This window comes from Chrysemys picta, chromosome 9, assembly GCF_011386835.1.
Source record: "Chrysemys picta bellii isolate R12L10 chromosome 9, ASM1138683v2, whole genome shotgun sequence".
Taxonomy (NCBI): domain Eukaryota; kingdom Metazoa; phylum Chordata; order Testudines; family Emydidae; genus Chrysemys; species Chrysemys picta.
In genome coordinates, this window is record NC_088799.1 from 46,250,127 (window position 1) to 46,276,027 (window position 25,901).

The following is a 25,901-nucleotide window of genomic DNA, read 5'->3' on the forward strand; positions in this document are numbered from 1 at the left end:
CGAAGGAGGCAAGGGATCCTATGTCAACAGTGCAATAGCTCTGTGACTGCCTGTACCTCAAAGTATTGCCATGGTACCCCGGTGCGGCAACTAGATAGGAATCATATACATACAGTGACGTCACTGACACCTGTGCAAGACACACCTATTAATAGTCAATGGGGTTGCACAATCTTCTGTGAGGACATAGACTAAGGACAGTAGGGTTACAAAGGGGAAGCCTAAAGATGAAGGGCTTTGCTATAAAAAAGAGAAACTGGTTTAATTATCAGCTCCCAGGTTGACAGCGTCAGGCAGGAAATGATTTAAATTTACTTACAAACTGTGCAAACTGGAGTTGGAAGTCATCAGGACAAACGTGAAATGCTGCAATGCTCCTTTTAGTCACTTTCCATGGTAGAACTGCACTTGAGACGTATGGTCCTAGTAAGCTGACTGAACCCATCCCTCCAGATATACGATAAAATACTCCATTTGCTTCATTTAGTTTGGGGGGAGGTTTACCCCTTTTGTTGTGTTTTTTGAAAAAAATAAATATAGCTGAATTTTTAGGCAAAATGTCATTTCAAAATGAAAATTCTAAGCATTGGGTTTCAAAATGGTTTAAAAGAATTGTAAAGACATCTTCTACATTTTTTAAAAATTCTTTGTACCTGAAACAGTTCGCTGAATTCAACCCAAATTTGCAAATGGTTTTGGTGTCCTGAAAAATGCATTTTTTGGGCACGTTTACTATGTGCCTCCTCCCCTTCCAAATTCACCCATTTCTACGTACAAGCCCTTTGTCTTATCTATTTAGGTTGTCCCTGAAATATCAATTAATAAATATAATGGATACTGGGACTGAACCCTGCTACTGACCTCATGTGTGACCTTGGTAATGTCATTTAGTCTCTCTGCCTCAGATCCCTATCTGTAAGATGAAGATAATACTTCCTGACACCCTCCCTTTAATTTTTCTAATTAGCCTGTAACTCCTTATCACAGAGACTCTTAGCATGGCTGTATAGTACACAATGGGGCTGTGAACTTTGTTGTGGCATCTAGTTGCTATGTCTTGTGCTCCAAGTAGCTTGTTTTAAATTTTCAGAGGATGTTTGGTATTGAATATTTTATATCTGCAGATCTGTCAAAACGGTACAGCATCCGGAGCGTGATGGAAATAGGCAACGTGATCAGGATAAATCATTTGAAGAGAAAACAAATGTAATCCGGAGTGGAATGTGTTAATAAGTGTGTGCAGCAGACTTCCTTGATGGGCAATAGGAGGTGAAAATTCCCGTTAAAGAATCAGGGAGGTTATGAAATGAGGCATTTCACAGTCTCACAGTGCTCCTCCCAGCTTGTCCACATGTCCCTCCTGTCAAAGTGTTGTTTTAAGAAAGAATGTGAATGATTTGTCACTTTCTGCAGAACAGTTGCCTGAATTAAAGTGATATTGCATATATGAGGTCAATGGCTGGACTCATGCATAATGCAAGCAGGCCTGTGCGAGCTTCCATGCCCAGTTTGTCACTCCGTTGGTGCTCCAAGCCTGGGTCTCTCCTGATCAGACTGCCAGTGATGCAGGGAGCCTTAGCATTCTGCACAGGGATACTCAGGAGAAAAGGGACTCCCTGAACCCACCCTCAGTTGCCACAGTGCATATACATATGGGCAGTGCTTTGAAAATACTAGGCTCTTTGACTCTGCTCCAACTAATCTGAAAACCCAAAGCAATCCAGGTAGGAGTCTTCTCCCTAGTTCAAACCACTAGTTGTACTGAAGGAGTTATGTGGAAAGCTGACTCTTTAAAACAAAACAATGTATTGGAAATTCTCTGGAGTCTGATGGCAGGGACATAGTTCTGTTAAACTCTGCACAGTTCCCTTAGGCATTGTAGGAAGGATATTCTGTATTTTATTCTCAAGGTCTAGAAGAATTCTCGTAACACTCTGTTGGCTTTGGTCCTGTTAAATTATGTAGGATATTTACATATCAGAAGGAGGAAGGATGGTCTCATGAACTGGCACTCCTTGGAGACAGGGATTCAATTTCTGGTTCAACCATGGATTTCCTTTGTGACCTCAGGCAAGTCAATGAATCTCTGTTCCCAGTCAGTAAAATGGGCATAGTACTTTCTCTCTCCTGCCCTTTCTCACCTATGTAGATGGTAACTCCTTAGGGCAAGGATTGTCTCCCCGGGTGCACGGTGCCTTGCATAATGGGGCCTTGCTCTCTTGGGGCTTCTAGGTGTTACTGTAATTTAAATAAAATAGTAAAGCTCTGGAAAATGTATTTGTAAGGCAAAATCCTACATGATGCTTAGTAGCGTTATCACCGGTGCCCTATAGTGGATTAAAAAGCAAATGTGATTCAAGGGGGGGGGGGGGGGATGGACGAAGAAGACTAAAGATCATAAATGAACAAAATAGGTGGCATAAGACTACCAGGCATATTGGTGTGGGGGGCTGCACAGTTCATTTCAATTTATTGGGATGCCTTACTCATGAACCGTTCTTTAATGCAATTTTCTTGAACTTTTGGCAATTAACATAGCTAGCTACTGAGTCTTTTTCGTGGATCTGACACGTTGGAGCAGATTGCTGGTATATTGAGAATTGTCACATTCATGTTATTGGTCTGATGGCTGGTTTTTGTGTCTTTAGCATTTCAGAAAATTATTCCACCAGGATATTGAAGAAAACACACTAAACATTTCACATAAGGAAAGCGGTTTAAAAAACTACTAATCATATCAAGATTTATTTTCAAAAAAAGGTTCAGCAAGTTTAAAGAAAATGGATAAGTCATCAGCCATTTAAATGCCTCACTTGCTTTGGTTCACCAGAATCTATAAATCCACATTTATTTTACTCTGGCCAATGAAGGCCTCGGTTCTACAAAGTATTTAAGCATGTGGTTAAGAGCTTTGAAAAAATACAAGTGCATTTTATTCATCAAGGCTCCGATTCAGCAGACAACAATAGGCCTAGGATAACAATTTCAAAAGGGCTTAAGTGATGAAGGCCAGGTGCACACCTAGAACTTTTGATGCTATAAGTGTGGTGGTATTTTTACAACATTTTTATACCAGAAAAAACTCAAGTGTAGATACAATTGTACTGGCAAAGTCCCTTTATTGGTAGAGCTTATAGCTTTCCGAATCTGGTGTAAGATATATGGCAAAAGCATGCTAGGCACACAAGTACTTTTGCTGATCTATGCTGCGTCTACACTAGAGGGTTTGCCAGTATAGTGTACCAGGATAGCTGTAGTGGCACACCTTTTCTAGTGTAGACTAGGCCTTACATCACTCTTGCAAATGGGACTTAGGCCTCCTAGATCATGTAAGCACTTATGAAAATGTTACCCTCTATCTTTAGGCTGAACTGTTACTTCCAGCATGACTCCTTTAATCATGTCTTTGCTATTTTTTGACTATTTCTTGAAGAAAAAAGAGAATTTACTCAGTATCAGATTGTATGCAAAAATATTGTTACTTTGTTTTTAAAATAAAGATAGACGCTAAGAATGGAAACCTGCTGTGTATTAAAGCCAGAATTAAGATGTCAAAACATTTTCTTGTTTTAAATTACCCAGCAGAGGGAGCTATTGCAGGGCAATGAATGCATCAAAACGATTCAAATTGAAGACAAGTTATGTTAGAGTTCAAATTCCCCAACTGTATATGTACCAACTTTTATTTTACTATCTTATTGACTAATAAGATTGGCTGATAAAAAACAACTCAGAACAGTTCATGTGCTGATTATTAGTATAGCTTTGAATTCTTTACTGTGAATTGGTCTTTTGAATTTCTTCTAAACTTTTTCCTCCCATTACTTAAGCCTTGATCTTGCAAACAGGTCATCCAGCTTGGAGCCCTGCATCTTGTGCCAAGTACCATTGAAGTACCTGGGGCTCAGCACTGGCCCAAGAGTTTGGCTCTCCAGATCTGATTCCAGCACTGGGGCCTTACTTAACAATATCAATATTTTAAAATCAGCACTTTTTATCTCATTGCAAATATTTTGCACAGCTTTAGAGTTTTGCATTTCATTGTGACTTTGCCAAAATAGCCTAATTTTGCCCCAAACCTCTGCTTTTGCTAAAATATAAAGTGAAATATTGAGTGAAAATGAACAGTCGTCCTTGACTGGAGCTGTTTGAATAAACATAGCAAATATTTTTATAATATTTGCATTTGAAAGTTCCTGTAGTTGAAGATCAACTTTTGCATTGAAAAATATAAACAATGAATATTTACACATTTCAGTGCAAAAAACCAGCTAGTGAAGCTTAATGAAAAACAAAGCCAGGCAGTCACAGAATTGTCCAAAACACAACTGCAAAAATATATGAAATATTTAAGGAAACAGTTTTGCACAGCCCTATTTTACAGTTTCTCCGCAGCACCACAGGATGTGAATTTGGTTATTTTAATTCTCACATCGTTGTGTTGATAACTTAGCTCATGCTACCTTGTGCTTAACACACACATGCGTACACTCCTTTGTTGGTCCTCCACCTGCTCTGCTGGATGATCCTTATTCTGTTAATGCTGATGTAGTCAGTGGGGTGGTAGGATGTCTCTTTATACCAGCAGGACAGGATGTGACTGGAGTGCAGTCAGTATTTACTAGAAAATTTTCAGTCCACTAGGTAAACTGAGCTCTGACTGTCACCTCATCCCAGCTCTAGCTGGCACCCATAGGTATTAGTAGCAGAGATTCCTAGAGGCTGTCTGAGAGAGTACACCTGGCAGCGGCACAGTTAGGGTCAATGAGGGCAATAACGTCTCTGGCCTCCGGGGAGAGAGCAGTTTTTAGGTGTGGAGTTAGTTTGCTGAGTGGAGTCTGAGGGAAGCTGCATGGTGTCTGCTATAGTACAACAAGCCTCTCACCTGCGATCTTTCACTGATATCAGCACATGGCAGCAGTCCTGCATGTATCAAATGGCTCTTCTGCATGAAGGTACTGCTTGGGTCACAGAAATCCTGCACCCCACCGGGGTGTGTCAACTTTTGGGGCTTGTCCAGCAGCCCACTCTAAACTCATCTGCATTGTGTTGGATTGTAACTCATCAGCATAACCAAGAACAGTGTAATTTAGCTGGCTCCTAACCATCTGCTGTGCATAAACAGGATGCTATGACTGCAGCTTGTGGGAGAGGGAAATGCATTTTTACTGTAGTTGGCATGACAGTATTTTGAGATTTCCCACTGCTTTACATCTGATTCAAATTCTTTGTGCTCCCCACCCTCATTCAATAAACATACGCTTTATGGGATGGCACTTGTTGATAGCTCAAGGAACTGCTTGCAGATTTTAATTATTCTGCAACAGCCCACTCCATTTGGTAGTTAATTCTGGAGACTTTCCAGTGAAGGCACCAGGTGCAGTTTAGATTGTATCAAAGGATCACTTACCGAAGGACCCTAACTTTGTAACACCACCCCTTCCCCCTGCCTCCTACCACTATTGGTTGTCAAAGAACCCAGGACCTGAAGCATCAAGAGGCTATGCTTTGTGAGTCACTTTTAGCTCAAAAGGTCACTAGCTGGCAGTGGTAGTAGACTGTTATCCTCTGAACCAACCACTAGAGTCCTAAGTAATGTAACAGTTTAGTGATTGGATACATGAATGGCTAAATTTTCAGAGGCTGTAGCTTAAGCATGCAGTACAATGCAAACAAGTACACTATTCTATATAAAAATAGAAATTAAACTAAACGGTATAGTCACGAAACTGTTGAAGATCTTAGGGTCAAATTTAGCTCTTGGATGCGTATATACATCTCCCACTGACTTCAGCAGGAATCTGTCAAAGGGAATGTTACTTTCGTGCTCTGATTCTGTGAATCACTGAGCTCTTATTACTCCCATTAAGTTCAGGCAGCTGCTCGGGATCAAATTTAGTGGAATTGGAAGTAATTGTTCACCACTTAATTAGGTGCAGAATGCTTTGAAGATTTCAAAGTGAGCAATCTTGAATATTCGCTGTACATCTACCATCTCCTGGCTGCTAGTGCAGCAGAGACATGTTGGGAGGGGAAAAGATGTGGCCAGGTATCCATTATGCCCTGTTCCACTCTATGCATCCGAAGAAGTGAGGTTTTTACTCACGAAAGCTTATGCCCAAATAAATCTGTTAGTCTTTAAGGTGCCACCAGACTCCTTGTTGTTTTTGTAGATACAGACTAACACGGCTACCCCCTGATACTTGATATTATGCCCTGGCATCACCCAGTAGCCAGAGTGGCTCTGCTTGTGTAAATCAGAGCAGCCTGAAAGAGTGCTGAACCAGTGCCAGGATGGCCCCAGCATAAGGGGCTGCAAGAAATGTCTTGAAGCTACTTTTCTGCTCCCCCTCCCTGTGCTTACAAAGCACTTAGAATTCTATTGGTGTGTTTTGGCGCACTTGATTAGTTTGGGTTTGTTGGTGGGGGTTGACTTGCTGTTAACTTTGCTAGAGTCCAGGACCCTTGACTCCCAGAGCCGTAGAGATCTCTGCCATTAATGGGACTCTGAATAAACATATGATACCTTACAGCTATGCTTCTCTTCAACCCAGCTCAGCATGTCTATGGGAAGCCCCACCCAAGGAATCCCATTTTATCCTCTTCAGTGGATGAAGCTTTTCTCTGGAATTCATTCCTCACCCAGAACCCCCTGGTGTCTCACCCCTCAGACCATGAATAATCGGGCCTGAGACTGTTGCCCAATTTGCTCTGAAGGATGACTGTAAAAGAGCCACATTTCAGTTCAGTGTGGGGAGGGCTGGTGAATTGAGGCCTCAGTTCTGTCTCTGTGGCCCTTGCACAAGTGCGTTTAAAGGGCTCTTTCACTGCCAGTTATCTTCCTGTTGTGACTGAGGCAGTGTGATGGGTGCAGAGAGGGCAGCTGTGCTCTGTGGAACCACATTTGAACTCGGTGACTGAATTGCTTGTGAAGGGAACTTTTTTTATTGTGCGTAAAAAGGGGCAGGTGCTTGCCCTGAATCTAAGAGGCTAATCTGATCCCCAAAGTCATTACTATGACAGCTTTTCAGGAGCCTGTTTGAAGGAGTTGGTGGTCTCGGGCCATGTAGTCCATTTTATACTCAACAGGTGTCCAAGTCACCACAAAGCACCATTACTTTGGCACCCTTTGACAATCCCAGCTGAGAGAGCAAGACTTAAATAGGGCCTGAAGATTGAATTTCCCTCTAACATTCAGGGCCTGGTCAGTCTGGGCCAGAGCTGACTGGTGTTAAAAGTGTGATATGGGGAAGCTGCCGTGGCTGTGCCTGTTCTGTGAAAAAACAAGACTTCATTCTTCACAGAGTGCCCTCAATCCAGCAACGTTCACAAGCACTAACTAAAGGGTGCAGGGGCCAGTGCTTTCACATTGGGTTATCTAGATGAATTTAGGCCCCATAATCCATATTTAGGTACCTAAATAAGTAGCCTGATTCTCAAATGTTGAGCATCCACAACTCATTTTGACTTCAATGATACCTGTGGGTGCATAGGGGCTACTTGTTTAGGTGCCTAAATATGGATTTAAAAGTCTAATTTAGGCACCTTTTGAGAAATCTGTCCCAACTCATTATCTTTGGGGAAACAAAGAGGGATTGTAAATGCTTACAATCTTTGTAAAAATCCCATTTATAAAATACAAATTAAATCAAACTGCAGTTCCATACCACAGTTCTCATCTAATGCTGTCTGTCATATCAGGAACTTCAGGTTGCCAGTAAAATGCAGACAGTCTTCAGACACATCTGCTTTTCATTCTATTCTTTTTTTCTGGCTAAGTGGATATAATAGCACTGTCCTTCTCAAAGAGGGAGGGAGAGAAAAAGCTACTAGATAATCCATAAGCAGATGGTTGAAGGCAGTGGTGCAAGTAGATTTGAACTCTTTCCAGTATGGTACCGACACCCTGACCCCGACCCCCCTCATAAAAACTGTTCCGTGACTAGAGCCCTGCACAGATACAAATTTACACCTGCGGATGTGGATATCCGCAGATAGAAATCGGTATCCGCTGAACTGCAGGGCTCTCCTGGGAACTGCAGCGGTGACAGGAGCAGAACATGGGGCCGCAGCTCCCAGGAGCCAGCACCCCGCGCCGGCAGCTCCTCCAATGCGTCTGTAGCCCTGCCCCCAGCCCTGTCCTCCAGTTGGTCTGTACAGACCCCAGACAAGGGATGCAGCTGCGTGGAAGGGCTGGGGACGAGGATGGTACAGCTGCGCCGGAGGAGCTGCCGGCGCAGGGCGCTGGCTCATGGGAGCGGCAGCTCCATGTTCTGCTCCTTTTGCCACTGCGGTGCCTGGGAAAGCCCTGGGGTTCTGAAAATGTGTCTTTCCGGTATGGCATACTGGCATAAATGTTTTAATGGTCCGGCGTACCTGACCATACCGGCTTACTTACATCACTGGTTAAGGGCTTTCTCTGTGTTGTTCTGGTTTTGATGCTGAGTTTTCTCTCACACTGATAACAGTGGAGGTGAGAATTCATAGCGCCACACAGGATTGGGCCATTGGTAAACAATACCCATATGCCTATCTTTATTTGCTTAATCCAATGACAAGTGTAGAGGCTCACTGAGCAAAGAGGATAGCTTAGGGTTACCAATTTTGGTTGGATGTATTCCTGGAGATTGCATCACATGACATAATCTTTAATTAAAGATTAATCTTTAATTCCTGGAGGCTCCAGGCCAATCCTGGAGGGTTGGCAACCATAGGATAGCTGGCTGTGGTGCTACTAAGTATTGCATTTCAATCTCATCTCATGATGAACTATAAAAACAACCTTATTATTAGAGAGTGGTGTCTGCACATGAAGCAATGCCGGGTTTATTACCTAGTTCAGTGCAGGTGGTAAGTATGCAGCAATGCCATACGCCGTCTTCCATCCAAGCAAGGAATAATAAGGATTTGTGCACTGTATTGGGCTAATTCAGGAGCTGTGGTTACCATCATATCCATTGGGAACAATGGACATCAAAAGGGTCAGTTGTTGTGTTATAGTGAGAATGCTTTCACATTGTTCTGACTTGACGCGAAGAACTGACCTATACCTGTCACTGCAGTAGTAAGACAACATGTAGGTGGGAGTGCAGTCTAGTGCTTAGGGCAGGGGTCTGTGCTCTGTGAACTGGGACTCAGAATAAAATGGATACAGTAATATTTACCTCCCAGGGTGGAGGTGAATCTGAATTGCAAAAACAAATCTTCATTTCAAAAACTAGTTAGGCTAAGTGACAAGTGTTACTGGAGCCTATTGATTTCAAAACAGAGGAAATCTAGGAAATGGATAGTTAAGGACTTATGATGGTCACATCATGATCACATTATTCCTATCAAGTATACAGAAATGGTGCAAGTGGAGAATGTGATCCATAGAAATTCAGCCCATTCCACTGCAATCAATGGCAAAAATATCTCATTGGCATTGATGAGAGCAGGACTGGGCCCATGAGTCCAATGAGAGCAGATATAACATACTGGCACTGTCCTATCCCATTCAAAGTGGTGGTTTGTGTAGTTGTACCAAGAGTAGTCCCTTCTCTTCCTACAGTTGTTCCAAACCTCAGGTATTACAAGCCTTCACTGCAAGGCTCAAGGTCCTAAGGTTGGTCATGCTTATGACCCATAGTGCATTTTACAGGGTTGCATCCACAACAGCGTCCCCAATAAAAACATTAACTCTGTTAATTTCAATCTGTTTTCTTCACACATGTAGGGCCCATCAGTTTTATCTGTATGGGAGGTTGGAAGGAGTAGTGACGAGGCATTGTAGAGCTAGAGGAAGACACGGTGATATTAGACACAAGTGAAAACTTTCAATCAACAAAGAGTCCTGTGACACCTTATAGACTAACAAACGTATAGGAGCATGAGCTTTCGTGGGTGAATACCCACTTCTTCGGATGCATGCATGTATAGGAGCATGAGCTTTCGTGGGTGAATACCCACTTCTTCAGATGCATGCATGCATGCATGCATCTGAAGAAGTGGGTATTCACCCACGAAAGCTCATGCTCCTATATGTCTGTTAGTCTATAAGGTGCCACAGGACTCTTTGCTGCTTTTACAGATCCAGACTAACACAGCTACCCCTTTGATAACTTTCAATCAGTCCATTTTTTGCCATGACCTGTCACTCAAAACCCATTTGGCAAATGTTCCTCAAACACTGCAGAAACATTCTCCTCTACCTGGATGCTCCCTGAAGGTGTCCTTAAACCAAAATAACTTTCTTTGAACTAGCATGCTCTAGTTTAAATGAAGCTTTTAGTGAGAATGAATATAACTTGCTTCAAAAGGGGAACAATTAAGCAGCATGATTCTTGCATCTTAAAATGCAATTAGCAATTGTATCCTGTGTTTTCCTTGCAGAATGTCACTAAAAGGTAATATTTTATTCCTAGTAACCAGTGAATGTTTTGGATGGAGCGATGTGAATAACTGATTTTTTGGTTCGGTGGCTGAAATGAAAACTAGAAAAACAAAAACAAAGAGTTTAGGGTTAACAGGAAATTAAATTTTTTAGTATTTTTTGTGAACTAAAAGTTTATAAAAAATTAATTTTGGGTCAAACATAACATTCTGTTCAATCTGAAATGAAATATTTAGTTTAGTGTTTGAGATTATTTTTACTTAAATTTTATTAATTTTTTTAGAAGTAAAATTTGAAACAAAAAGTAGTTTCGAATAAAAAAGTCAACATGTTGCATATAGAAAAGGTTGAAACATTTTGACTTTTTTGGAATTTTTTTTTTTTTTTGGACTGAAACAACTTGGCAAATTTGACATGGTTTGGTGAGACACTTGAGTTGACTCGAATCTGCATTTTTCAGTGAAAAAAAGTTTACACTGAAAATATTTCCCCAGCTCTAGCACTGGACATGCAAAAGCTTTAAATTGCTTTTAGTCTTTGCAATCTTGATAATATGTCTCATCAAACTGAGGATGTGCTGCCTTGAGAACCTTTTCCTATTGGCTGGATACATGTGGCGCTTTAGCAAGTCCCACCACTACGTACAGGTCAATAAGCCGACTATCTCCCTATGAGGCATCTTCTTTCCTCTTTCCTATGAAGCTATCTTATTTCCACTGTATCCACTTTTTCAACCTGTGAATGTATGCCCCTGCCCTTCAGAGTGTCGCTAATTTACTGTCGCTTGCCCCTTAGTGCATGCTATTTTACTGCTATTTCTTTTTTAGATGCTAGGTAGCTATTTCACTACAGTTTATCCCCCACCTTCAAAGCTTGCTAGTTTTTTCTTTTCCTCTGGCTGCAGCTCACAAGTTTACCATTGCTTGTCTGGTTGATGCATCTTCACCAATAGGAGGAATGTCTGTTGAGTTTCTGATACTAACGGAAATGAGAAAATAATGCACTTCACACCAGGTCAGGAGTGTAAACCTTTTGCAAGCCAAGGGACTAGCTGTGCTGCTGCTACAGGTTATTTTCAGGAAAGACCAGTGTCAGTGTCACAATGTGGTTCTAACCATGAGTCTTGCATATTTCTTCCATACCCTTGTCTTTACATTGCTTCTCTATTTTCACATTACGCATAAATGCTTAGGGCCAAATTCTGTTCAATTTTCAAAATCCTTCAATAAGGAGCCCCCTGGGCCCGATTTGGGAGCATCATTTGAATCCTGAAACACCTGGTCCTATTGAATTCACTGGCATCCTAATTCACTATTGATCAGCTCGTTGTTTGAGGAGTAGTGCTACATGGCTTGTGTGGTCAGTTCTCAAACCTGTTGCTTGGGATTGTCACGGCAGGGGGAAGAACATGTGCTCACCACGGGAACTAAGGGCCATTAGACACCTCACCACATTCTGTTCCAAGTGCAAGGCACACTTCTCCAATATAAACACATAGCATATACATAGTAAAATAAATACATTTCCAAAGCCTTATCAAAGCACGTCCCTCCACTCTATATACAGTTCTCTCCCTGAGAAGAGGAGGAGAGAGAGAACAAACCACGTGTGATACATGTTAATCACATAGATTAATGCACCACTGGAATGCTCTCAGATTCTACAGTGATGAGGTGGTATAAGAACCTATGTAGAATAGAATACTTGCTGTTGAGGTATTTACATAAATATTTGTTTATTTGCATATTTGCATATAATTGCTGTGTGGATGTTCGTGCTGGTGCATGCATAACAGAGCTGGTGAATGAAGCCCACCAGATTATACTTGCCCCAGTCTGTCTTCCTTTCCTCATCAGGAAATGCTGCTGCCCCATGAAAGTCCAGGGTAGAAGGCAGCAGTTCTGGGCCTGCTCTCATGTGTTGCGGGGGTGGCTGCTGCACCACAAAGTGGCTGCCAGCTAAAATCTGAACTTCAGCAGTCCCAATCAGCAGCCTTGTGGGACACAGCACAGGCCATGCAATTCTGGGACTCTCCCATAAACTATGAATGAAAACAGTAATCAATGCCCTTGGTATCTGGAACTCTCTTCCTCATTCAGTATGTGGATTGAAGTCAACAGATGGGCCCTTGTCGACCTTGGAGCGTATTGAATAAGGCCCATAAACATCAAAACCAAAATTGGGATACACTGGCACATCTGTATTTGTCGTGTAGATGGCCTCTAATAAATCTGTGTCCTAATTTTGGTGTCATTTAATTCATAATTATTCTCAGGACTATCAGGTGTCCTCATTACTCAGACCCCACTTGCTTGACTAGTTCGTAGCTTATCTCAGTGCCATCTGTAAATTTGTTTAGTGCATCATTTGAGATTCAGCTTTGCTAATGCTGAGCAGCTGCTCCTGTATTCATTGCTGTGTGAGCCAACTGCTCCTGATAGCCGGCCGCACCATTGATCAGCATGTGACATATGAGTCTGTACAGTTGTAATGCTGGTCATTTCTATCCTGTTAATGGCAGGGCTTGACATTATTGAAAGACCTAAATTGTGTGTTTCATTGATTATATGCAGGGAAGGATGCACTGTTCTGTAGATTACATGACTTGTGCGATTTGGTTGGAGCTGGCTTCATTGTGCGAAAGGGGTGCTTGAACTCAGTTTGAAGCAGTAACCCTCCTCCCATTATGGACTTTGTTTTTATCTTTGTTGCCCAGGGAAGGCAACGTGTTTTATGCTTAAGTTCCTCAGCGATGTACTTTTGAGTGCTCAAAATCAGATCTATAATCCATCCCAGCACAATAGTGAATAGAGAAAAATGGTGAACAGGTGCTTAAGAAATATTGTTAAAAAATGACACAAACCTCCTCCCATCTCCTTTAGCCATATTTTCATCAGGTTCCAGTCTGTTCAGACAAAGATCTTCTTCCTCTGACAAATAACCCCATTTTTCTAGCTTTCTCAGTTAACCTCCAGCTCTGTCCTTAACCCACCTTAATCTCTGTATTGTGGTAGCAGGGCTCAGAAACCCTGGTATCTGTCCTTTTGCTCTGTTTTTTTAATTTGGTTCTTCTCTAGGGCTTCCATTGAGTTGTGCCCCTGAGAGAATGGAGCAGCTGTGGGCATTGTTCAAAGCTGTATTGACCTAGGGTCCTGAGTTCTAATTGCACCTCTGCTATTCACCTTCTGTTTTGTCTTAGACAGGTCCCCACCTCTCCTTGCCTCTGTTTTCCCAGGAAAGGTCTGAGGTATAAGAACCTAGAGAGCTTTCTACCTCACAGGTGTGCTGCGTGAGAGTTAACAGGATACAGATTATATAGAGCTTAATTTGTTGATGTACATACATGGATATCTGAGTCTGAAACCAGTTGAGTACCTTGATCAGTCTCAACCATGTAGAATCTTTGGATGCAGCTATATCCAGTGATGGCAGTGGATGTTAGCTAACATTTTCCCCTCATCTAGTTTTATCAGGATTGGCTCTGTTTAAGCTTGGGGAAGTTTCAGCATTCTGATGGTAAAAAATGGAAAAAGACGAGACCTCTGATAGTTGGCCCTTTAAGCAGGCTCATTTAGGATAAAGACTTATCCCTGAGGTTGACAGGGTTGTTTTGATCTCTCTTCCTGTAAGCAGCTGAGCTGGGCTTGATCCAGTACTTGATGTGCTGATGACTCTTGGTCTCTCCCTAAACTGAGTTCAAACATCACTTTCAAACTTGGTTCACACCCGTGTCCAAACAACTAATGACACTGTGTTCTAAAGAGTATTAAAAGTGGGCTGAAAAAAGTAGGGGGGTCTCTGATCATCTTGGAGCCTCAGCTTTGGTAAGACAGTGCTTAAAGTGCTTTGGCATGATTTAAAAAAAAAAAAAGCCAGGTCTGCAATCCTACCCTCAGCCCCACCCACATGAAGCACTGGTTACATAATTGGATAGTAATATCTATGCCCCTGGTTTGTGCAGTAAATCTCTGCTGAGATTCAGAGGTGGATTCACTAATAGTTTTTACATGGAAGGAATGATGTTAAGTTGATTTATGTAAAATGTGAAAAGTGCCTTTGGATTGGAAGGGTGCAAATGATCATAAGTCTTTGGAGCTTCTGCCACATTTTGGATGCTATATTATTAAAAATAGTTTATAGTAAAGACATAAGGGCATCAAGTCCAACCCTGTGCAAACATCCGCTATAATCCCTGAGGAAAAGGGTATATCCTGTATTGCATGTATCTTTATTGTGTTTAAATCCCAACACATTATTTCTTTCTAGAAATATCATAGAGAGAAACATCTTTCTCTCTGATACTCAGCTGCTGAATTCATTCTTGACTAATTTTGGTCTTTTTATTGTAGACCCCAGAGCCAACTGAAAACTACATCACTGAAGGAGAGTTTGAAGATGACCAGAGTTCTTCTGCCCCAAGCACGGTAGAGTTGGAGATACGTGGGTCAAGCCAGGAAACAGATGAAGATTATTTTGAGACCCAATCGCATCAGAGTGAATCCTTGTCTGACATAAAGACTGAGCCTTATGAAAGTGTGTCAGACACAGAGTCTGTTGCCAGTGACATAAGTGGAGAAACTTGCTTAAGTTCAAACTGCCTTTCTGCTGAAAAAAAAGAACCATGCCATACTTTTCCTGATACCAATGCAGAAATACCCCCTCATAAACTTCATTGCATGAGCCAACTGGAGTTGAGTCAAAAGGCACAATTGGAGTTGTCTTCTGATTTAAAAGTAGCACCAAGTAAAAGTGAATTTTGTATACAGACTACAAAATCGAGAAGAGAAGAAGAGGCAGGAGAGGAAGAACTAATATTAACTAGTGATCCCTCCAATACTGGGTCTGGCACTAGTGGAGAGGACACTATATCTAAGACAGAGACTAAATTGGTAGTGGATGGATTGCAAGGTGAAGCAAAGTCTGAAAACAATAAAGTGCAATCCTGTGCCAGCTCAGAACCAGCTGAAGATGCTATTGCAAAGAGTAAAAAAAGTCCAGCAGGATTAAGCATTGCTTGTCTGAAAGCAAACTCTGAAAGCTGTTTGACTTTTCCCGAGACTCAGCAATTTCCTTTGCAGCCAGATGTAGGATCAAGCCATAGTTTGCCTAATATTAATTTTGAAACAAATAGAACTGACAGTAAAAGAAACTCTGAGACATTTGAATTTCACTATGAACTAGATTCTAGATCCAACATAAAATGCAGTCAGAGGAACTCAGTTAACAATGAGGAAACTACAGCTACAAAGACAAGAAACAGAACTCCAGGGGCCACCCTTAAAACGGATTCACTCTTATACCAGCCCTGCCTAAAATCCAAATTTCAGCTTCCACACATGAGGCCAGAGATCAAAGAAAGTAAAACATGGCACAGTACACCTGAAAACATAAATGCCGGGGGCGAGAGAGACTACTTAGGTAACTGCATTCAGTTTACAGATAAATTAAGATTGTCATGTTCCAGGATACATCTTGAAGGATTGGGTTTTGAGTACACCTGGAAAAACATAGAAAGGGTTGGTGGGAGCTCTGAAAAAGCAATAAAAGTGGAGGGGAAATTTGGCATAAAAGGATCACTCCTTAATACCTGCCTAGACTCAAATAACAGTCAGCTATCTCATCCAGCGGGCTCCCAGCAAAGTGCTGAAGCTAATTTGCACACTGAATCAGAGAAATGTGGCCTTAACCCAGAAGCAGACATGTGTGCTGATGGCTTATCTTCAGCACAGCTCCAACTGAGAGATACCTCTGAGTGGGATTCAATAGAAAGGGAGACTCCCTCTGCCTTGGCTTCAGAGCCAATGAGCGTAAATGCTGAAGGAGAGGTAAGAAAAGCTAAATGCAAATCTGAGAGGGGTTTCAAAGCACACGGGTTCTCTCACAGCATTAACTCTGAATCCGGCATCAGTGAGGACCAAGCATCTTGTCTTGTAGGTGTTTCTGCCATTGCAGAAAACAAAGGTGATAACTATTTAGCAAACTATGGCCCAGCTGGTAAAACACAGCTGAACAACTTGGAGGAGAGCAGCCCTGAATCACCAAGTACTGAGGCTTGTGTGGGAGAAAGAGATTCAGAGGATTCTTCTGAACTGAATTTGGGTTGGAAATCCCTGGAGGCTACACTGAACTCTGGTGGCCAAGACATTGCAGGAGAGCAGGACGTTTCGACGCTGCAAAACCTGAATTGCAAAAACAATGCCTTACAGGGTCACTCTGAGCTTGTAACAACAAATGGACATCTCGCTGATGCAGGAAAACAGGATGAGAATGATGGTGTTGATGCCTGTTCTGTTGAAATAGCTACCAAACCACATTACATGCACCAGGGGAAAAAGTTGATGAAGCTCTCAGAGTTAAAACCTGCTCTGATTATAATATCTGTGGAGGAGAAGGGCTTGCAGTCCAAGATGCTGAATGATGACCGTCCTGCTGGAATAATAACTGGAACGTTAGGAGAACTAGCCAATGAGGATTTGGGGTCTCATCCCGTTGCCAGAAAAGAACCCGATGAATCACAGAGAGATCTGAATGCATATTCCAGCCTTGAAGAGCAAACTCTGCCCATACAGCCCATCTCTGGCAATGAAGAGGTGACCGCTGCTGGGAGCACAGGGCAAGAAGAATCAGAAATTGTGCAGCAGCAAGTAGAGAGAACAGATCCAGATTTGTCTTTAAAACTCAGCTGTAGTGGCTTCCCGGTAACCACTATAAAAAATGAATCCAGTGGGGCTAATTTACACTTGGAAGATGTTACCGTTCCCTCGAAAGAAAAGGCAGATGCATGCATTGGAGCACATTTGAAATCACCTGGCATAATTATTGGGGGAATCTGTCAGGTAGAGCCCTGCAGAACTAATGCTGGGGTGCAGTCAGAAACAGAGCTGCTAAAAAAATCACTCTTTGAAACAAGAGACAGCAAAGTGACTGAGGAAAATGAGTTCAATATAAGTCAAGGCCTAGAGCAAGATATATGTGGAACTAGCGCAACAGCACTGGAAAAGAACAGGATTAGTGGCCTGTGTCAGGGAGATGGTGCTTATGGTGACACCTTCGGGAGCATCATCTCTTGCGTACACAGGCTAGAAAAGAAAGAAACTGAAAGCTGTAATATTTCAAAGGAACAAATAGGCATTAGTGAAGATTCTCCCAGCAGAGAACTAAAGCTGGGCTCTACTGTGGAGGAGCTGGCGAGCCTTAGCAAAGACAATGAACAGAATCCAAATGAGACCGATGCTTTTAACTGTATAGTGAAAACGGAGAGCCAAGAGGCCTCTGCCCTGGGTCTAGATAATGTAAGCACTAGCAGTGCTAACAGTGAGGAGATGGATGAGAATTCGTTCCATTTCTTGGGGAGTAACAGCAGTCTCTATAAGGCTGTGCAGAAGCAGACCAAGACTGGGAAACCTTCCAAGTTTTTAGTGTTCTCAAAAATAGCATCTTTCAAGAAAACCAAGACAGCGGCTGCTGAAAACCAAGGTAGCAGCAGCTTCTTTGGCAGCAAAACAAAGACAGAAGAACTTGATGCTGGGAAAGAGGATGACGACACAGAAAGCTTGCAGTCTTTTAAAAGCAGTTCACCCAGTTCTGCCTTCCAAAGAAAGGAAAGCTACACCTCTGAATATTCTGATGATGACGACTTATTTTATGAAAGACCTGCTGGATTGTTCAGCAGAATCAGCCTGAGGAAGGCTTCTGGCTCTGGTCGGATACTGATGGACAACATAGACACACATTCTACTTCCCCCGCGTTGAATGTCAAACACTCTGAAGCACGAGTCTTAGAATCAGTTGAAAATAATGACAGTGAAGTGCCACAGTATTCTGGGGTGAGGAAATCCCTGAGTGAGAATGAGTATAAAAGAAACAAAAACCCAGAGAGTAAAAAATTCAGGACAAGACTGGCCTTGGCGCATAAATCCTTCTCAAGTTTCTTTGAATCCAAATCCCTGGAAAAGGAAAATCCTGAACAGAGTCCCAAAGGATCATTGAAACATGAAAAGGAGAAAGCCAAGCTTCGCCAAAGCTCCTGGAAAGCATTTCTGAAAAGCAGGGAGGCTGATGGACTGAAAAAGCCAACCTTAGCAAGTTTATCACCATCACAGGAGAGTCTTAAAACAACCCGGGGCCACCAGCAAGGTCCTGGTAATGTTACAAGAAGAACATCCACAGAGAAGCAGGAGAGCTCTAATGGACAAGCATATTTGAGCTCATATGAGTTTAATGCCACCTCCACGGATGCCAACCATTCTGACACCTCTGTGGAATCCATTGAGGTCTCTACACCTATAGATTTGAGAAGAAAAAGAGTACTATCCTATGATCTGACTATCAAATGTCCAGAATACCCAGACTATGCTGAGCAGCAGGAAACAATGGTCAACAGTTCAGATACTTCTGAGGAATACTGGCTGAGATCTCCCTTTAGCCCCAGTGACCTGCAATCACCGTTTACTCACCTAAGCCCCTCTTGCCCCCAGCTATCGACATATGAAGGTAAAGACATGCCCTGTCGTCCCATGAGCCCTAAACCACAAAGTCCAAGACCTGGCTCTCAACGTAAGAGTTTCCGTTATCCCGGGAGAATAAGTGCCACTTCCATGATTTCTCTTGGGAACAGCTCTGCTATTGACAGCAATTTAGAGGCACCCGAGAGGCCAAAGACACTGAAGCCCAGGGGTACTCTCTTGCTTTCTGTGCACTCACTGGACAATGAATACCTGAGAGAAGACAGTGGGATAAGCAGCCAGTCACAGATCAGCTTAAACACTGCTTCTTCAGTTAGCGATATACTCAGAGATGAGGTGAGTTGCTCTGTAAGAATTATCAGACTTAGTTTTGGTTTGCTTTGCAGTGCTCTCCTGCTGGGGTTAAGGAATCCCAAATGCCAAGAGTGGTATTCCGTTAATAGAAAATGAGCAGATTAGTTAGGTTTTAGGATAAACATATATCTGTGTAAATACAATAGTTCAACGCTAGTGATTGTTCCTAGTGAATAGTGGGAGATGCCTCTTTGCATCTAAGCTCATTTACATTCCCTTAAAGTGAAGCTTTACTGCAAATGGTGACTCTGTGAAATTGGCATCATGATTCTCTATATTTATTATATTTATTGCCTCTCAATGACTTAAGATTAGAATTTACTCCTCTTACAAGTAAAAAGATCAGGGTTTTCTAACTGCCAGTGCTGAAAACTTACCCTGGAGTTTGAAAGTCCCGCTGGGTTCTTTCTGGCTCATGCATCATACAAATTGCACAAACCAAATACTGCCCTCTGTTACACCCATGCTAAGCCATTGTCTTCAGTCAGGTCTTCAAGGCAAAACTGGTCCCTGTAATTGGCACCTAATAAACAATTCTAATGATTCATAAGGCAAAATAGAAATCGACTCACTGTTAGCTGTGTTGCTTTTGCAGGCTAACAAAAGCAAAAAGGAGAGAAATCTTATTTTAGACAGTAAGCTGCTATCACTCAGAATACCACAAGGATTTTACTGTCACTATGGCTTCTCTTTAAATACCCCTTATGGACACTCCTCTGCCACCCCTGCAGCAAAAAGAAAATAAATATGGGCTGTATCTCCAGCTGATGTGTGTGGATAATTCTAAAACTGGTAATGAGAGAGGTTCATAATGGCTGGAGAATGGGCCTCAAAGTGAAGAATATATTTCCAATAGGGACAGAAGAAGGGGTTTCTATTGAAACAGTTTGGAGCCAATGCGAGTGCAATTCTTGTGTTTCCATTGGTTCCTAATCACCTGTTTGGTTTCCCTCATTGGCAAAGCAAAGAGCATACAGGAGAATGCTTGCACTAGATCCTCCTGTGCAATGCTTCGGAGCAGGGTGTTCAGAGGCTGGTGTGGGTGAGCTTCATCTTACATTATGCTGAGGCTGAGAGAAGTTGCTACAACTCGGTGTTTAAGAAAAAAGCAATGTGATTTTGTTGAACAGTATTTTCAGCACCAGCATCACTACAGGGTTTAGATGTGAGATTTTCTGTCTTGTCCACCTGCACTGACCAATGTGTGCGCACACAGTTCTGAGTCTAAAACTTGTTGATCCGCCCTGTAACCAAGGGTTTGTTGTGTCAATCCCATCTCAGCAAGTGGCTCCTTGCAAAGGACTCTTGCTGGCCCTTTTGTGGGTGCACGCTGATCTAAGCATTGATCTTTCTCTGCTGCTGTCCCAGTTCAAAATCGGAGTTTGAGATGTATAAAAATGAGTTTGCCTGTCCTCCTCCCAGTGGACATTTCATTTGTGTTCCAAACAACTGCAAGATTTTGCAGCTAATTCTGCCTGGAAACTGAGAAAAGAGGCTGGTCGCATGTCACAATGAGGGGCACAGTACTGGTAGAGCAGTGTGTGGGAATTTGCACATCCCCAAGTTACTCTATGCCTTACTCTAGCTGGTATTCTGGGACCCTTGTTTTCACGAGCATAAATTCCTTCACACAAAATGTGTAATAAATACAATAAGTTTCAGGTAACAGAAAGATCTCTGAGCACTCTGCAAATAAGGGTAAACCCACATCTCTCCAAAACATTTAAATAGCTGACTCAAGAAAGAGTCTCTAAGGGGCTGTTAACACACATTGCCAACAGATGAGAGCCTTTTGGAGGCTGAACAAAAGCACTGATAAGCGATCCCAAAGATCATCTAGCTGGGATGGAGAGAGAAGGCATGTAAAGCCTTGACTATGTGAGCCTAAACTCTGAAATCCAACCATTAGGAGCAAATAAATAATTACTTAAAACTGGGGCTTAATTAAATAATTGAAAGGGAAGTATGGAAATTAAAATTGCTCCCAGGCCATGGTTTGGATGGTTTGGAGCAGTTTTAGTCCTCCCTTTGGTGGCTGTTTTTCATACTGCACAATATGAATAGGTGGAGTTATATTGTTTTAAAGAAATTAAAGTAACTGTCCGAGCTTCCAAGATATGAATTCTGACACATGAAAGTACATAGGCTCTTTGACTGCTACCAAGGTAGATTTATTTTAGGCACTGTGGTTTGATTTGGGACATTGTGAAATGGGGGTAGCCCTGAACCCTGCATTATGGCTAAGGGAGTTCAACATGCAGGGTGATTTTCACAGGGGAACTCTGAATATCCAGGACAGGTGTTGAACAAAGTAAATGTTAATGAGATATATATTGTAATAAAATAATAGAATTAAGTCTCTCCAATATGGGTTTGCCAATTAAATATATATTCAGGACTATACTTCTGGACATCTGTCGCTATATAAAAATGTCAGAAAATACAGTCAACAATAGATTAAAAGACTACTCCCCCCTGTCTCCCCGTATCTGATTAGTGGGTGGTATAACTAGAGGGATGGCTAGACAGATGGATAAATGTAGAATTCTTGTGTAAAAAAAACAACAACATCCCCCCCAAAACCTCCAACTTCCCCTCAAAAATTGTTAACAATTTCAAACTTGTTTCTAAGACAGAAGAATTTATGCTGAAAGTATAGAGTGACCCAGTTCTGCACTGCTGATAGTTTGTCCTGAGGCCAGAGTATCACATTAGATGTGACTTAATCAATCTGATTGTTTTTGACATGCTTTCACTTATTTATGTAACTGTGTTCTCAGCAGGCAATAAAAGGCAGTCCCGGTCCATCCCCTCTGCGGCCCTTCCTTGAGACACTGGGGTCAGGGCCTCATGTATTTCAGGCAGACACTTCCCTCTTTGCGTTCCCATTGGTGTTGGTAAGGATGTATACTGTTGCCAGGCTGTGGCATCACACGCCACTTGCAAGCGAGAACTGAGCTGGCACAGCGCTATTTATGTAGGACCTGGTTTAAGAACAGATGAAAAATTACTTTTTTTTTTAAAGTTTGTCATACTTGAGTTCTTCAAACAATGGGGGATAGCAGGGAGACCCCAGTCACTCTAGAAATCAACCCTCCCTGACATGGAGGATGTACTTCACCTCCTTTGTTCTGAGATGATTCCTGCTCTAGTGTCTCTGATCTCTTACCTTATATATTATCAAACTTCCATCAATACGACGTGGATTAATGGTGAAATGCCTTGTGATATCCCATTTTCGAATAGTTCCTGTGTAAAAGCTGGGGGGGGGGGATAGTGTGCGCGCAGCAGCACGTGGAAAAGGAAAGGGAATGAACCCAAAACCTATGCAATCCCCTCCTGCCCCCCAGCTTCCTAATTCCTCAGCTAAAGTAACATTGATAACATGAAGTGCCACGTCAGAAGTACTAGGCTCATGTGTCAGACCAGCAGACATCCAGGGGGTTCTTATACCTTTCATAGCTAAGTACCTTAGCTGTGGGGAAAGCACAGACAGGCAAGCCAGGGTATGACTGCATTTCGAGAGACACCTTTATAAACAATATTGCACGCACACAGTGACCTAAATCCTACTGGTAGCACTATTGTAATAAACCACAGGACTAGATTGTGACTGGCCCTGTACGAGTGCACAAGGATGAGTATACATGATGATTCCTTCCCTGGTGGCTGTGCGCAGGGAGCAGAGGCCACACACTCGGCTAGTGGAGGTTGAGGGAGGTATCGCTCAGGGCAGAAGGGAACCTGCATTGCACTCTATCAAAGGATAGCAAAGCTGCGGCTCCAGGGTACAGTACGCTGAAGGCCCTGGAGCAGTCCTGGCTAAGTGAGTCAAGGTTCCTCTACTGTCTCCTTCCCCTGCATGTGGGCTATCATTTGTTTTCCCAGTCTGGCCTATAGTGTGTGAGGCAGCTACTATATGGTATTTTAAAAGGGGAAAATTTTGGCAGGCTCAGAACATAACTGATCATTTTCCTCATTAACTGTCTTTTCCAAAGCCAGCAAATGACCCATTAGGTGATTTTTGTTTTAACGCCACTGTGTTTTTCCTTCCTTCCCACTTATGGAACCCAATTTCAGCTTTAAGCTTCTGCTGAGCCTTTAAAATAAACGAGAGAAATCAAATCTGTGCAACACCCTGGTAGTTACCTCTATACGATGCAATCACTGCTGCACTGGTCAGGTTCTCAGGTTTGTGTGCGGACGTGGGGTGGGTAGGATGGGATTTCAGTCTTCCAGAGCGCAAGTAAAGGCTCAGACCTCCAAGTGGTTCTGGGCCCTGGCACTGAGCTTTGCAATTCAGTCATGATAAAAAACCACCCTGTGTTTTCACCTGCTGCTTATAACACAGGATCCCCAACAGCAAAGTCAAACGCCACCTGAAAAGAGGCCCAGTGAGAAATGGGTTCTGCATCGCAAAAAGAAGTCCCCTCAGATCATGCTGTCCCCACGGCCATTCTCCAGCATTGAGAGCAAAGTCTGGATGCTCCCCTTCCTCACCCCAGATGGAAAAGCCAAGAAGACGTCGCAGAGGAAGAGACTCAAACCCCTGTACAAGCGCTTCAGCTGTGACGACATGTGGCTGGAGAGGTATCGGAAAAGGAATCTAGAGAAGGAGACGCAGTCGGAGAGAGAGATTCAATTGAGGAACCTCCCAGAGGACCAGTTAAAAGTAAGAAATTGGATATCATCCTTCCTCTCTTCTCTGGCACTGTACTCCTCCTCCTCTCCGGCTGCTTCTTTCTGCTGTCATCTTCTTCTCTCTTCAGGCTGCATCTCGCGGCAGCTCTGGCTGCTTCCCTTTGGGCCTCTGGTCTGTGGCAACCAAGCATGTAAAATTAAACTCTCACCAGCCCAGTGACTGTCTTGAAGACAGGAGGCTTCTGTTGTTGCTAAAAGCATGCAGCTTCTGCTCTGTCACATGGTGTGTGATGGGGAGCGATAGCATCAAATATCTCTCTCGGTGGGCGGGGAGATGGAAGGAGGGGGGAACAAATCAGTCTTCTAACGTCAATAAAAATTCACTAATGAAATCTGTTACTATGCAGTGTTATTCCCTGGGGGCTGCTGCATCTCTTCAAAGAGAGACCCCCCTCTCCCCCCCCTCCCCGTTCCTTAACTTCTGAGTCAAATGCTGCACTCCTTATTCAGGCAAAACTCCCATTGATTCCCAGAGGGAAGGAGTGCAAGAAGCGCTTGACAGAAACTCTCCATGGGAGCCTGTAAATTGATACTATTGGTTTGAAAACTGCTCCGATTATTGCCCATTGATAGTGTCTTTAGGAAATGTGCTATTGCTGCTTGTGACAAAGGCCATCTGCCACTTTGACTCATGCAGACAACACTGCTCGACTCTTGTAGGCAAGACCAAGGTTTCCATGAACTTTAGTGAGAGCCGTGTGTGTATCCAAGAGCAGAATTTAGCCTATGTGTTGAGAGAGCTAAAATAGGCTCAGAAAGGAGGCATCTGTATGCAGCTTTCTGCTAATAAAATGGAAACATTTTAGGCCTAGCTTTGGAAGATGTAGGTTTTCAAAGCTCCTGTCAGGGACTGTGTGTTGGTGAGTTTGCTGCATTTATTATTTCCCTTTCTTTGTGTAGACTCTTAGAAATGCTAATAGAATGTCTCTGACTGCCATTGTATTAAAGAGAGCCTCTTTGAGAATATAGGCCTTGATCCCGCAAACCCTTAAGCATATGCTTAACTTCATACACATGAGCAGTCCTGTTGAAGTCAGTGAGACTACTTGAATGCCTAACATTCAGCGTTTCCATCAGTTCTTGTGAGGAGAGAATGGAGGATAATGGCAAGATTGGGGGCCTTATGCCCTATATTTGATCTACCTTAAAATGATTAAGACAGCCAGATTGATTCTAAAAATAGAGTTGATGAAAAATTATCCTCCATTCTCTCCTCAAAAGAACTCAGCATGCCGAATTTCTGTAGGCCCACACAACATGAGCTCATCTGCTGGTGCTACCACAGCTGGGTCCTAATAAATATTGGGCCAATCCTATGATGCACTGTAAACTCTTAGCTCCCTGAGGGTGCTCAGCACCTTATGGGGGCTCAGGCTCACTATGGGCAGGTTCTGCTGACAGTGAGTGATGCTCCTGGCTCAGAAGACAACATTCTGGGCATACGATGTATTGTGACCTTGCTGATGTTTTTTAGTAAAAGTGATCGTGTTATTTTCAGCATTGTGTAAAATACTGGGCAAATGACTGATTGTTTTCAAGGGGAAAAATGATTTTCAGACTTGCATAGACTTCATTCTAAACAAAAGGCAGTAAAATGTGTTAAAAAATAATTGCTTGACAGCGTGAACGGCGGTGGAAATGTAATTAATGCTACAACAAATGTTAGCCAGCATCTAAAATATTAAAGCTTGTAGAAAGGGCGATGAATTATTTCATCATCTTTCACTTCTCCCTTTCGATCCAGATGCTCTTCATTCTACTCATCTGCTCCCTAGGCTGAAAACTATTGCTACCAATAAACACTGTCTCCGTTAACCCTTTCCACTTTCTTTTTCTGCTGGTAACTTTAAACTGTAATCAGCTGTGTAAGTATAAGGGCTACTTAGAAATCCGTTATTCCTTTAAGGGAATAATTTGCACACAACTTGTTACCCCAAACGGAGTTACCCAGACACTTTAACTTGAATGCACTAGCTTGGATAAAAGAGTAAAACAAGTGTATTACCTAC

At 42.6% G+C, this 25,901-nt stretch overlaps 1 protein-coding gene across 5 annotated transcripts in view; it reads left to right on the plus strand.

Moving 5' to 3' along the window:
• Positions 1-25,901, plus strand: part of ARHGEF4 (Rho guanine nucleotide exchange factor 4) — a 355,243-nt gene that overhangs the window by 148,736 nt on the left and 180,606 nt on the right. For 4 of the 5 annotated variants that reach the window (XR_010590131.1, XR_010590130.1, XR_010590129.1 and 1 more), the window contains exons 4-5: positions 14,722-19,173; positions 23,543-23,863. Coding sequence is in view for 2 of the 5 variants with exons in the window: in XM_024103274.3 (XP_023959042.2) it covers positions 14,722-19,173; positions 23,543-23,863 (4,773 nt within the window). In the remaining 3 variants the exon portion in view is untranslated. The remainder of the gene's footprint in view (positions 1-14,721; positions 19,174-23,542; positions 23,864-25,901) is intronic. The other variant, XM_065556072.1, reaches the window with a different exon arrangement.